Source organism: Lycorma delicatula, chromosome 1 (genome assembly GCF_047948215.1).
Source record: "Lycorma delicatula isolate Av1 chromosome 1, ASM4794821v1, whole genome shotgun sequence".
NCBI classification, from domain to species: Eukaryota; Metazoa; Arthropoda; class Insecta; order Hemiptera; family Fulgoridae; genus Lycorma; species Lycorma delicatula.
The window spans coordinates 302,283,085-302,297,283 of record NC_134455.1 but is presented as its reverse complement, the minus strand read 5'-3'; the positions used below and the strand labels follow the sequence as shown (position 1 = coordinate 302,297,283).

At 30.4% G+C, this 14,199-nt stretch overlaps 1 protein-coding gene across 1 annotated transcript in view; it reads left to right on the top strand.

Annotated features, from left to right (window-relative positions):
• LOC142318336 (uncharacterized) overlaps positions 1–14,199 on the top strand; it is a 353,802-nt gene that overhangs the window by 326,792 nt on the left and 12,811 nt on the right. The window contains exon 4 of the mRNA XM_075354919.1: positions 12,824–13,148. Within this exon, the coding sequence (XP_075211034.1) occupies positions 12,824–13,148 (325 nt within the window). The remainder of the gene's footprint in view (positions 1–12,823; positions 13,149–14,199) is intronic.

Sequence of the window (14,199 nt, the reverse complement as noted above, 5' to 3'; positions counted from 1 at the left end):
AATATTTAAAATTAAGTTGTATGTGCATGTGTGTGTAAGCCGTGCATCAGAAAAAAGCCGTGTGTTGGGAAGTCCTACAACTCTGTTAGCTTTTTTTTTAGAAAAATATTATAGTTTTTATATAAGTGATATGGTAAATGTACTCTTTATAATTGGCTTATAAATTTTTTTGAATTAACGCAATTATTTTCATACGTTCTAACGATGCAGAGACCTCTTCAAAAGCGCTTAACAAGGAAAAAATATAAAAAAATTAAGCAGTGAGCGAATGATATTTAATTATTTTTTAACAATTATATTCTGCTGCTAAATGTAGACTGCTTTACTTTTTATTATACTTTTATTTAAAAGTTGTATGTTTTTAATAAAATTTCATATAAAATAGAGAGAAAACACTACTAAACCTTTACTTTTAAGTACATAAATTAAAGTACGGTAAAGGCGTATTAAGGCGAATAATAATAATAATTTTGGAAATAGCTTTATTCGAAGTAAGTTAAGTTATTAAACAAAATCTTCTGAAAAATAATTCAGACTTTAAGCAAATAAAAACGAGAATTGAAAAGAGAGAAAAATGAGTTTCTACCCTAATAAAGAAAAAAATTAAGTAAACTATAAACAGTATGTTATGAATTTATTAATTTAATTTTCTGCAACATACACAAATATTTTATACGAGGAATTAATTTTGATAAAATGATTTTATTAATCTTTATTTAAATATAAAAATAAAATTAAAAAAGCCTATTACTTAATATGAGGTGGGAAGAATTTAAATAATGAAAAGGATATAGGAAATAATACAATATTAGCTTGCGTAAAGTATTATCGATCGAATAAAGGTTTTTACTCGTGATAACGGCAGGGTTGAGTAAAAAGCTGCGATGAAGAATGTATGTTGCCTGCTTCGACTTCTACTTTTCAAATCCCTTTATCTTCCCCTCAGGACTCTTTAATTCTACTTTGAATTCCAATCACGAGTAAAATATTTCAACGAAAGAATTTTCTAGCGTACTTACATCAATAAATAACAACCAAGTTATTTTATTGGAGAAAAAATTCATTAAAACTTAATCTGCAGTCTATTGTAAGCCTACAAATTACTGGTACTTTAATCGTTGCTTAATATTATGGGATTTTTAACGAAATATCATTATTAATTATATTTAATTAATAGCACATAAGATGTGTGATATAAATTAATTTGGTTTTGATAGCCGTTTAGCATAAAATAGAAATAAAAATTACTATCGATTTATTGATAGCAAGTAACTAATAGTACTTAAACTATTTTTACACGTGCTTCAATACGGTAGAGTTCCTGTAACTCTGCCAGATAATTCTGTGTTCGAATCCCAATCAGGCTTCGTATTTTTCACACATTACAAAAATGTATTCCTTATTATTAAAAAGTAAAAGAAGTAGAAAAGAAGAATCGGCTATCGGTCTGTATTTAACCGTAAATAACACCACTTTTTTTTTTTTATTACGACAGATATGAAACCGCAACCTCTCGTATAATAAACCTATGTATCAGCAGCTTTACTTTTTGCAGATTTATTTTTACTAAAAATACAATGAAATGATATTTGTGTATCCTAATACAAGTAGTAACGAAAGCAGAGCATTATGTCTCGCAGATCTGACAGTTTATGAGTAAGATGGTATACGACTTCATGTAATACCATAAGATGGTATTCGATGTAGATATCGAATTGGGATAGCTTAATTAAGAGACGAATTAATATTTTACTGAACAAAAGCAGAGAAATTTGTCTTCGAATAGAACTGGATTTGTTCTGAACGAATATAGTCAATATTCCAATAAATCTACATGCAAATTAAATACAAAATAAAATAGTGTTAGTTATTAGTATTATTCACTCATACCTTTCTTTCTGCATATCAACATGTGCGACCTTTTTAAACAAATTTCTCATTTTAAGTTTTCTTAGGTAGACTCGAAATGTAACGCATACATTTAGAGCCGAACTTCATCTCGACTTTGTGTTCGTTACCTGTCGTTGACGCTGTGTATCTCCTTTATTTTCCTCATAAGCAACGTTATTATCGGTACGTCTGACAAACCTTCCTTTTTTTTAAAGCACTTTCTGCTTTACGCCTTTTTATATTAAACTTTTTTTTCAATAATATTTACATTAACATTTTTTAAACTATTGCATACAAATTTTTAAACAATTACAGTATTTATAAGTAAATACATAAACAATATTTATTTATAAATAAATAAATATGTGAGAAATAAGATTCCATTAAAAATAGGTAGAGAGTCCATACAAAAATCACAATTCATCAGAATCTCCCTAAACAATAAAGATTGCACATTAAGGCAGTCTGAGAGTTTTCAGACCTCATCAATTCTTAGTTGAAATGGTAACTGAATAGGAAAAAAAAGTTAAAATTCAAATTTCTTGTCACGGAAGACATTTATTTTAGTACTCTGTTGTAAATAAATTCTATCTTTCAGTCCTGATATACGTATTACTTGTTTTTTTTTCATATATATATAAATTTACATTAAGAATGAAATAATTTAATTCTGACTAATTACGAGGGTTATTTTTTTCAAGGTCCGATCGGTCACGAAATTAAAACCACAGTGACAATAAAAATGTTTTTATTTGTAACAAGTACTTACATAGTTACGTTATTTCTCTACATAGTCGCCACTCCGATTTAGACATTTGTCGTACCGTGGTACAAACTTTCCAATACCCTCGTCATAGAACGGAGCCGCCTGTGTTTGCAGCCATGTTTCTACGCTGGTCTGCAGCTCGATGTCTGTGCCAAAATGTTGTCTTCCTAGCCAGCGTTTCATGTGAGCAAAAAGATGAAAATCGGATGGAGCCAAGTCCGAGATAATCTATCACTTCCCAACAAAAACGCTGCAGGAGCTTCTTTGTTACAGCTGCCGTGTGCGGCCGAGCATTGTCATGGAGAAAGACAATGCCTGATGACAACATTCCTCTCCGCTTATTCTGAATTGCCCTTCGTAGACGTTGAAGAGTCACGCAGAATGAGGCTGCAGTGATTGTCGTGCCACGTTCCATGAATTCCACCAAGAGAACTCCATTCCAGTCCCAGAACACAGTAGCGATACACTTTCCGTTGGAGAAGGTTCGCTTGAACTTCTTTGGTTTACTGGGAGAATGAGAATGCATCCACTGTTTGGATTTTTCTTTTGTTTCTTCAGTTTCGAAATGGACTCATGTCTCGAAAAAAAATAAACCTCGTAAATGAAGCGAGGTTCAGTATGTTCATTTTCCAGCAAGACTGTGCCTCTTCCTTCTTAATTCTCTGATAGATATGCACAAGGTTCGACAATAATAATATTTTATAAGTTCCCTGTATGTGATGGCATTAGAATTATATGCTTTGGACTACGAATATTTCTCTAGAATAGGATTATATGCTCTGGGCGCCAGCCTTATAACAAAAGGATTGTCGGATGTTTAAGATTACATGTAGTCTTAGGTGTTACTAAATATTTTTGTTATAAAGAAATATAAAAACGATGGAGTGATTCTTCGGCTGTTTTCAAACCAATAGGATTGCAGCTAGCGTGTAACAATAGAACCACCTCACCAGCAACAGCGTTATTCAAGAGATACAGCAAATATGAAGAGCCAAAGATTTGTTCTGATTAAATAATTTACATTCAAAATACAATTTGTATGAGTTTTTTATCTATGGAATATCTCTTCCTTCAGACTTTAACATTACCTCGACAAAAAATATAAAATATATAACAGAACTTGTTTGGATGATTGATGCAACTGCGAGGCATTGTTAATATATAATAACTAAAACTACATAAAAATTAATACTATAAACGCGCGCGCGCATACACACACTACACAGATTCTATATAAAAAACATTTCTACAGAAAAGTATTAAAACGAAAACAGATACGAAAGCCAGCTGAAGTATTGAATCTTACAGATAAGAACTCGCATTTGAATAAGCTAACCCTGTCATCTATGATAGTCATTGTTTAATTTACTATTTACAATTCTGAGTCACCAGACTAGAAAAATAAAAGTATAAACGATGTATTATGATTCATTGACGAAATGCCTTCACTAGGAAGGAAATCAGTAATTAATCATACATTTCTTTTTTTATCAGTGTGTAAATGAAATAATGATGACTCACGTATAATCCAGTGATTCTCAACCTTTTTAGCTCCATGATCCCCAAAAAGTAAAAAAAATAATATAAGAAATACTTCGGGGACCCCCCCCCCCCAACACAACCCAATGAAACCTAGTTTAAACTCTTTTGCTGCGTTGACAGCGACGGGTATAAATATGTATGTATGAAGTGTACAATCATGAGTAATTTACGGGTTCCAATTTGATTTTCTTGTATAATATTCTCTGCGAGAGCGTCATGTTCTAACAAACATATGATACGTTTGAACACGTCCTGCACTCAGCAGTATAAAAGCAGCGTAAGTGATTGCAGAACGTCAGTTTAGTTTCGAATACGAAGCGTGCGTCGGGTGCCTTTATTTAAGTTTTTAAAGTGAAAATAATAATAATTGAGGTTTCGGTTTTTTAGTTGCGGTCAAACCGTGTAACTGTTTTTAGATTCTTATGCAAAATGGATAAATTTGTGAAAAAACAAAATGAGCCATGTACATGCAGCGACTCGATTATTAAACTATGACAATTGTAAGATGACAGTTATTTAAAATTATGGTTTTACCTTACTGGAAAGCCACAGAACGTTGTTTGCTTTCAAGTTCTCCCGATGAAAGCATGAAACCTTCAAAATTAATTCGACACTTGGAAACAAAACATTCGAATCATAAAAAGAAGCTCTTGAAATTTTTCGAAAGAAAATGATACACTTTAAAAAATCAACAAGCTTCTATTTGTAAATCAAGCCATACTGATAAAAATACGCTTGATGCATCTTATCTTGTAGCATTAAGAGTAGGTAAGATGTCAAAATTCCATACAATCGCAGAAAACCTCAAATTTCCTGCTGCAATTGATATGGTCATTGTTTTAATAGGCGTAGAAGAAGCAAAAAATAAGTTAGATTGCGAAAAATATTTTGCAATCTAACGACGCAGTATCTAGGCAAATCGATAACATGGGTGCCGATGTTCGCGATCAGATAATTCAGCGAGTTCAAGTGAATTTTTTAGTATTCAATTTGATGAATCAACAGATGTGGCAATCAATTCTCAGCGCTTTTGGTTTGTCAGATATGAATGCGATAGGGACAGATCAATCAATGAAAATACGCTGTTTTACAAATCAATACCTGCTCGTGGAACAGGACAATATCTTTATGTTTGTTATGAAGCAACTAAAAACTATAACGTAGATTGGACAAAATGTATTGCAGTATGTAATGATGGTGCAAAGGCGATAACAGGAAGAACAGCGGATTTCTGAAAAAAACTAAAAGATCATCTCATACCAAGAGCGGAATGGACGCACTGAAATCCTTCATCAACATGCTCTTGCTGCAAAAAATATGCCGGAAGATCTCAAACAAACTCTTTGAAAGCTGTAAAAATGTTTAATTTTATTAAAATCCGATCGTTTTTGTTTGCTAAACTTTGCGATGAAATGGGCGAAAAGAAAAGATTTATTCTTTTCCATACAGAAGTCAGATGATTATCGCGGGGGAAGTGTTAACCCGGTAAGTGGAATTGCGAGATAAATTAACAATAATATTTTTCCAGAATAAACCAACGCCAATCGCAATATTTTTACAGAATAATGAGAATATGTTGCTGTTGGCTTACTTAGCCGATATATTTTTACATTTAAACGATTTGAAAGTGAATTTACAAGGACGTGATAAAAACATTTTATTAATGACAGAAAAGTTCATGCTTTCATTAAGATGTTTGATATCTACATTATGCGACTTCAAAAAAAAAAAATGTTGATATGTTTCCACTCACTTCCGATTATATTGAGCAAAATTTGGAAGAAGAAGATACTATTATTTATCACAGTTTGGATAGCATGAAGATGCATTTGCTTGAAATAAAAATTCAGATGGCGAAGTATTTCCCAAAAGATAAAAATGATTTCTTAAACAGATGGGTAGTGAATCCATTTAGTGAAAACGTTGTTGCAGCTGCTAAGTTACCAGTTGAGATTCACGACCAGCTCATCGAAATGTCTGCCGATAAAACGTTAAGACCACAATTCATATATGAATATTTAGATATGTTTTCTGTTGCTCGTCAAAGTGAATATGGAAATTTAATCAGAGAAGCATTGAAAATATTAATTCCTTTCGCCTTGTCTTATCTCTGTGAAAAGGATTTTTATCTTTTTACACTAAAAACTAGATATAGAAATCGTCTTTTATGACTTGAAAACAATTTGTTTTTGTGTGTGTTTTAACGTAGATCCAGTTATGGAGAAACTTTTAAATGTAAAACAAACGCTACCATCTCATTAATTTATTTTCTTTACATGTGTACTTATAAATTTAAGTAAAATATTTATAATAGATGTTTTTCTCATAAAATGATTTCATTATTGTTTACGTGTAAAGTTGTAGGCTAATTTCGTGACCCCCCTTTTCGTATCACCGTGATTCCTAGGTTGAGAAACGCTGCTCTAATCCAACTATGCCATTTTATTTTTAATAACAAATAAATCTATTTATTAATGCTAATTAGTTTCATTCTAAGCACGTAGGGTTTATGCATTCTTCTTGCTGAAAAATAAAATGAGCAATTACAAAAACACTGAGGCCGACTGAGAAATTCTGGCTTCATATTCAAAATCAGCACCGAAAAATATTTAATTCCTCAAAAATTGAGCTTTTAACAAAATCGTTGTAAATCAGTGTAATGTTTGTGTGTGACTGTGTGAGATCTGTTGTTGTTTTTTTAGTCACTAAAAGAGTGTTTGCAGTATGTGGATACTTGAACGCTTAAAAATAAAAGTGTCATTTAAGCATTAACTTAAAAAAAGAATGGTTGTTAAATAATTTAACCGTCTAACTAAACATCAATACTAACATCTTTTCTGAAAAGGGAAAACGTAATTTCCTCTTTTCTTTTTACTTCCGAGATAAAAACGCATTATATCGTTTTTCTCTCTAGTTTCCTTCCACCTATCAAATTAGTCTTTTTTTAACTTAGCTCAGCTAAATTCACTCGAAGAGGGATATTGCACGCAAAGAGCTTTAGAGAAGGGTAAAAAAGGACAAGACGGAAGTACGAGAAAGTAAGGGGGATTAGAAGAAGAGGAAAGATCATAAAGGAGACGAATAAGGGGAGAAAGGAAATTGGGAATAACTTTTATCTTATATGCATCACTTATTTTCATACTAAAACCCGTTTGGGGTTGCCTATCGCTTACGTTATTTATTACTTTGTGATTTACATATAAATTAACATGAAAATTTAAGAACAAAAAATAACGATTAATTTTGTGATAATCTTTTCAATAGAATGAAAACTCAATAAATGACCAGTCAAAGTAAATCTGATATAATAAATATTTATCTTTCATCTGAACACTTATAAATTAAACTGTTATAACACTTCATGAGCATCCATCCACTTTTATGTCCTCTCATGGATAACATGAACATTAATTATTTGTTGTAAATGCATAAATAAAACAGAAAAAGTGATTTAAGTCTTGGTTTGTTAACCCGGTTCGATAATAAAATTACGATTGATCGGTTTTAACAACATCCAACGATAGAAATTTATAGGATTGACCGTTCGAAGAACCTTTATTTACGGCCTTTTTATTATTGTCTCTATTAATCTTTATTATTATTCATTATTTAGTCTCGTATGTATTTTTTTTTTCCTATATTTTGTATTACAATTGTTATTATTTTTTATTTTCACTATTCGACATATTTATTTTTCCACTTTTTAATATGACATATTTATAGAATAAAGATACCAAATTTGATGAAAAATATCTAAAATACAAAAAAGTAAAAGTTAGAGAAAACGCAAAAAAATTTTATTTTTTCGTTTATTATTATTATTTTTATGGCATAATACTTAGGACTAATAATATTACCATAAAGTGTGTCTACCTGAAATGGTTAAAAAGGCACGCTTACTAACTTCCATAGAAAAAAAAGAGTACATAACAAATATTAAGAAAGCACCAAAATTGTTACGGACAGAGCTCAAAAGAAAAAAGACGAGCAAATTTAGGTACTTGGGTGAAGTTATACAACCAACATTCTAAACTCCTGTGGCCTAAGGAAGGACGTGTACAGTAAGAAACAGATCTCCAGGAAGGACGAGCAAAATCAGGTACAATACAAAGGTAGTCTGACCAGGAGTTTTATACACGGCAGAATGCGTAGGTCTGAAGCAAGGGTAAATAAATAAACTGAAACTTGCTGAATGACGGATACTAAAGAAAATCTTAAGGTCTAGAAAAACTAACCATGATTAAAAATTAAGAAAGAACGAGGAATTTTACCGGGAGTTAGATAGTATCACGGAAACATTATGTAAGATAAGACTGGCATACTACGGATATCTGACAACAATGGATTCAAACAGACTTAGGAAAAGAAAATTTGATAACTGTAATGGTGATAAGACGAAAGTTAAATGGTTCAAGCAAGTAAAAGAGTACCTAAGGGTAGCAAAAATAAACGTGACGGATTTAAATGACAGAGGGTGCTTAGGAAAAAAATCTTAGAATTCAAAAAGATCCAGAAGGAGAAGAAAGAATACCCTAGCATAAAGTGGTCGGAAGAAAGCAGGAAGCGGCACAGTAAAAGAATGAAGTATTGGAAAGCTATAAAAGTAGTCATAAATTAACTGGTCTATGAGGTCCTACAGTGACCGGTATCGAAGGAAAAAATGTATAAAATTATTTACAAAACACTGAAAAAAGAGAGTACTTCTGCTTGTATGTAATATTGTTATAAAAATAAATAATATATAAAAAAATAATAATAAAATACACTTCAAAAAAAAAATCACTAAAAATTAAAAAGTAAGAATTCAGATCTTTTGTTAAATTTCGACTTCATAAACCGGAATTGTATTTATACGCCTATCAACAACTAACCATTAATTTTGTGCCGATGTCAAAAAAATTCGAGATTTAAAAAATAATTAGTAACATATTTATTTTTTCATTTTAAATTATATATTTTGAAATCAGTTTTATTTTTTATTTATTAATTTTTACTTCCTTGTACGAAGTAAAGGAAGTATTGTGATCGCGAAAAATTTCGGTTTTCAGATTTCAATGGAAATATCCATTTTGACCATCTCTGAATCCAATTTAACTAGTTTCGACGTGACACTTGTACTTACGTATGCACACCTACGTATGTACGTATCTCGCATAACTCAAAAACAATTAGCCGTAGGATGTGAAATTTTGGATTTAGGACTGTTTAACATCTAGTTGAGCACCTCTCCTTTTGATTGCAATCGACTGAGTGTCCAAAAAAGCTTGGATTTAGGACTGTTTAACATCTAGTTGTGCACCTCTCCTTTTGATTGCAATCGACTGAGTGTCCAAAAAAGCCCAAAATCCAAAAATATTTTGGACTTTTTACAAGAGAAATCAAATCGGTTCGAATCAGACTTCATCTCCTTTTATTTATTTTATCTTTTTTAAATTTATTTTTGTAACTTATTTTATTTAAATTATTGATTTATTAATAATTATTAACCTGTGATTGTAAAAAAATATATACAATAAATAATTATTCAATAATAACAATAAAAAAAAATTTTTAAATCAGAAGTTATTAGTGAAACGTAATTTTATTACTTTAAAAAATGTGTATATGTAACTTAATAGGCATTATTTCATATGTGTGTATGTAATATATTTGGTGAAACATCTGATTATTTAATATTAATTGAAAATTATAATTTAGAATCATTATTTTTGGATTTTCTAGTTTAATTTCTGTTCAATTTTATTTAACTATTCTGCAATTTCTGTTTAATCTACATTAAAGTTGACTACAGAGTGACTGAAAAATAGACCCCACAAGAACAACATATATAATGAGGCATACATGCTTGATCTTTAATAACTTGCAAATAATTCTTATCACTTAGTTCATTATCCCTGTGATATTTTTGGATAGTATTCTCCCAAAGTAGAAGTTGATCATCATTTCATTTATTTGTTTTTTTGCCAATTATTTAATCGCTCTTTGGTTTGATATAATTCTTGTGATCTTAATTTGTGTACATGTTCTCTAGTTTTAAAATTTTCTCCCTCCTTATATTCATCATTCTCTCTTAATCTTTTTATTCTTTCCTTGGTTTTAACATTTTCTTCCTCTTTATATTTATCATCTTCTCTTAATATTTTTATTCTTTCTTTGGTTTCCTTTTTTCATTTTCTTTTTTGTTTAGCTTTTTTTTTAATTTAAATATATAAATTTATTAATAGTTATTAACCTCTGATTGTAAAAATTTTTTTACGATAAATAACAATTCAATAATAACAATATAAGAAAATAATATGAAAAAAAATCAGAAGTTATTAGTGAAATAACGTTTTATATACTTTTAAAAATTTGTGTATGTAATTTAATAGGCATACAAGGAAGATATGTGATGTCCACATCAAATTTTTTATTTTGGTAGATCTTTTATTTGATTCTATGAAGTAGAGGGCAAATTTTGATCAATACAGTTACCTTAAAATATTCATATTTAATCATCTACGGGCTATATGGAGTTAAATTTTCTCAATTTGTTGTTCTGGATAATACAGTATGCTTCCTATTACCAGCAATGAGTGATAATGCTAAAGTAATTCAATTTGATTTTTTTTTTCAAGCGATTTCTTTGAATTACACTGTATAATGACTAATAGATGCACTCTAGCTCACAGCTGTCATTGTTATGAACTTTGGTCCTTCTGATATGTCTGATCAAGATTTGATGAACTATGAATAAATTGAATTGTAGGACAAAATTGTCATTGCAATCAACACTTGTTTTGTTGGTATAAGGATAGTAGTTTTGGAATTTAAAGACTTAATCAATTAATGATCTGAATGCATAGTCTAATTGAAGTTAGATATAGGAAGAGATTTTGTGTGAAACCTTCAGTGTTAGAGGAAGGCACGGGGATATCGCTTTTGTAAATGATTAATTTGACAGTTGAGAGTTGTAAGTTATGTTAGGTGGTGTTTGAAAGAGGCAAAAGTGATAGTAGGTTGTGTAAAAACACTGATGGAAATGTCTGCTGAGGAATTTGCATCAGTAGCTTCTCGACAAAGACCAAACTATTTATTGTGTTGTGTTATCAAGTTTAGAGGGTCTGAAAGACAATGCCAGGGTAGAGCTCATCAGAGCTAGGAATGGAGAGGATGATGGAGCATCCGGGATTGTCACAAGACAAGTGTCTTTCCCACACAGGGGTCAGGATGCCATCATTATGAAGTTTAAATTTTGTTCATCGGCCGTCCAGACCATGGCTTGGGTTACCGAAAAGCATGAAGGGCTTGATTCTTTGAAGATTAAAATTCATATGAATAAAAATTTTACCTGATTAGAAAGTGATGGCCAACCCTGATCAACTTTCAACTGGTAAAAGCAGCCCTCACCGATTTCAGATATCTTATTTTGTTTTATAAATATATAATAAATATCTAAATATCAAAAATTATAAAAATAATATCAATAAATATCTCATTTTCAGTCTTTTTTACTTTGTTTTCATCTGAAAGTATATATATTTTGTAACAACATTATCCAGGTAAAATGAAGTGGATATATCAAAAATGAAATTGAACTTCAACAGTTTTATTGGTTGGGAGAAGTTTGATTTACATAGAAGACAGTTGGAGTATCTCTTTAACATTCTAGTTTTGTATCGAAGATTGTAGAATATTTTATCAATTAAGCTACTAATGCAAAAAATAAGTTGATAAAAGTAGTTAAACCAGTTATTTCTTAATAAATCCTATGATTACACAAATAAGTGGATCTTTGTTTTGCTAAACTATCATGATATTGATGACTAAAACAAAATTCAACAGTGCTGAATTAACGATTACTTGATCTAAGCCAGTAATTGATGATTTTAATTCATTATTGGTATTTAGTGAAGTTTTATATACAATCATAACTGTTTTTTACAACAAAAAAAAACAATTGAGCTTTAAAAAGCATGTAGGAAACCTCAGTTTAAAATCCTGCTTCAAAATATACTTTATAATATGAAAATTGACATGCATATTTTTTAATCCATGGATAAAAATTTTATAGCGTATGAATTAACTGATTATTAATTAAAAATAATTAGAGGTTTTACAAATGATAAACAAATAATTTACTTCAACTGTTAAAAAGCAAACCTAATGTAGACTTGAATCATGATATCAAATGTAGTACTTTGAGTTTGCTATCAATGGGCCATCAAGATATCGACAGTAGCTAGTAAAATTAAAATATGTTGTACATAACTGCAATTAGAAAGTTATTTTGAATGCAAAACCTAAATATTAAATTTTACCCTAAACAAATGAAGTAATAGCTATTTCTGGTCATCTTCAAATTTGACTGAGATGATAACGACAGTGATAACAATAATGTAATACTCTGCAAAAAATTTCATAAGAAACGGATGAAAACCTTTAGGAAGTATGAATGGTTACAACTATTGATTTTATTCCGTACTTATTTCTATCAATATAGAATACCTTTTATTACCTTATGTTCTTCTATTCATTTTAACATTTATAAATTTTAATGAAATAATTGTTTACAGCAAGAAATTTTAATTAAAAAAAATTAAATAACTAGTAGTCTAATTATTTTTATAATTTATTTTGTTTTAGTGCGTTATATGCGTCAATGCAAAGGCAACAATGCAGACTTCGCCTTGTGGACACCGCGTCGTCTGCCGTAAGTGCTTCGTTAAGACAATACAAATGGCTGTGTCCCAGCGTCTCCTGCCGCTACGCTGTGTTATCTGCCGCGCCAAAATCCTTAGGCTGAAGCAGACAGCAGGCAATAGCCTGTTGATCAGAGCTGCCTCTGCTTATTCCGTTGGTAGCAAATCCTGGGTTGTTCCTCCATCGGCCTCACATTATTCCATGGCCCACTCTGTTCCAAATTCAGAATCACTTTACTCGATGGCTTCAGGGTCTTCCTCTTTCTCAGGTAAATACGTAATTTATTATCTAACATGTTTCTTATACATCTTTATTTAGGAAAAATAATTAAACGATATGTAGTAATATGTACATTAAGTTCCATAACTAAAAAGATTATAGATAATCTAGCATGAAATAGGACTACTAGTCACTCTCAAAATTGGTGCAATTTTTCTCCACATAATAACCAAGACCTAAGAAAAGTGAGAAGTGTAGTGATTTCCCATTGCCTTCTTCACTCATTCAAATGTGTATACTACACAATTGGCATGACAAATCCACTATTACACAGGATAAATTCAGCAATTAAAGTGATACCTCACTTTGTTCACCACAGGGATGACTCTACATGGAGCACCATTATTTTCAGAGAATGTAACTCTAACAAGTACCTCAGGGGTTTTAGCCATAAGAAAGACTGAGTCAAAATGTATAAAGTAACAAATTAATGTAGTATCTCTTCTGCTGACAATGCATCAGATACATTGTTTCCACACAGTAGGGGAACTAATTAATTCTATCTATAAAGCTCCAAATTCTGTGTATCATGTGTACTTGTGTATCATGTGTACAAGTACAAAATCATGTGTACTTGTGCACAATTAGCTAAAAATACATTTTTTTCACATATATAATTTGTTTATAAATTATTATAATTTCAAACCTGTACTTTTTCTAACCCATTAATGGCAAAAATTGCTGTTATGATATTTTTCAACTGTGTAGGTATATAATACACATGGTCTCAATTACAGGGCTGCTAATCAAACATTTGAATGCTATTTATAGAATTTTACACTGTGAAATAGAAAATAAATATTAAAAATGGATGATAATTTAATATAAATCAAGTTTAAAATAGCCTGTCATAAAAATAGCAATATAAAAATTGTGTATGGACACAGCAATATTCAGCAAAATACTTGCTGGTTTGTAACCACAATGTGAAACTGAATCAATCATCATAATCCATTCATAAAACATGAAAAACCAAAATTTGTAAAGCCAAAAAGCATATTTTTTTAATTTAAGATTTTTATGGTGTATAGAAATACTTC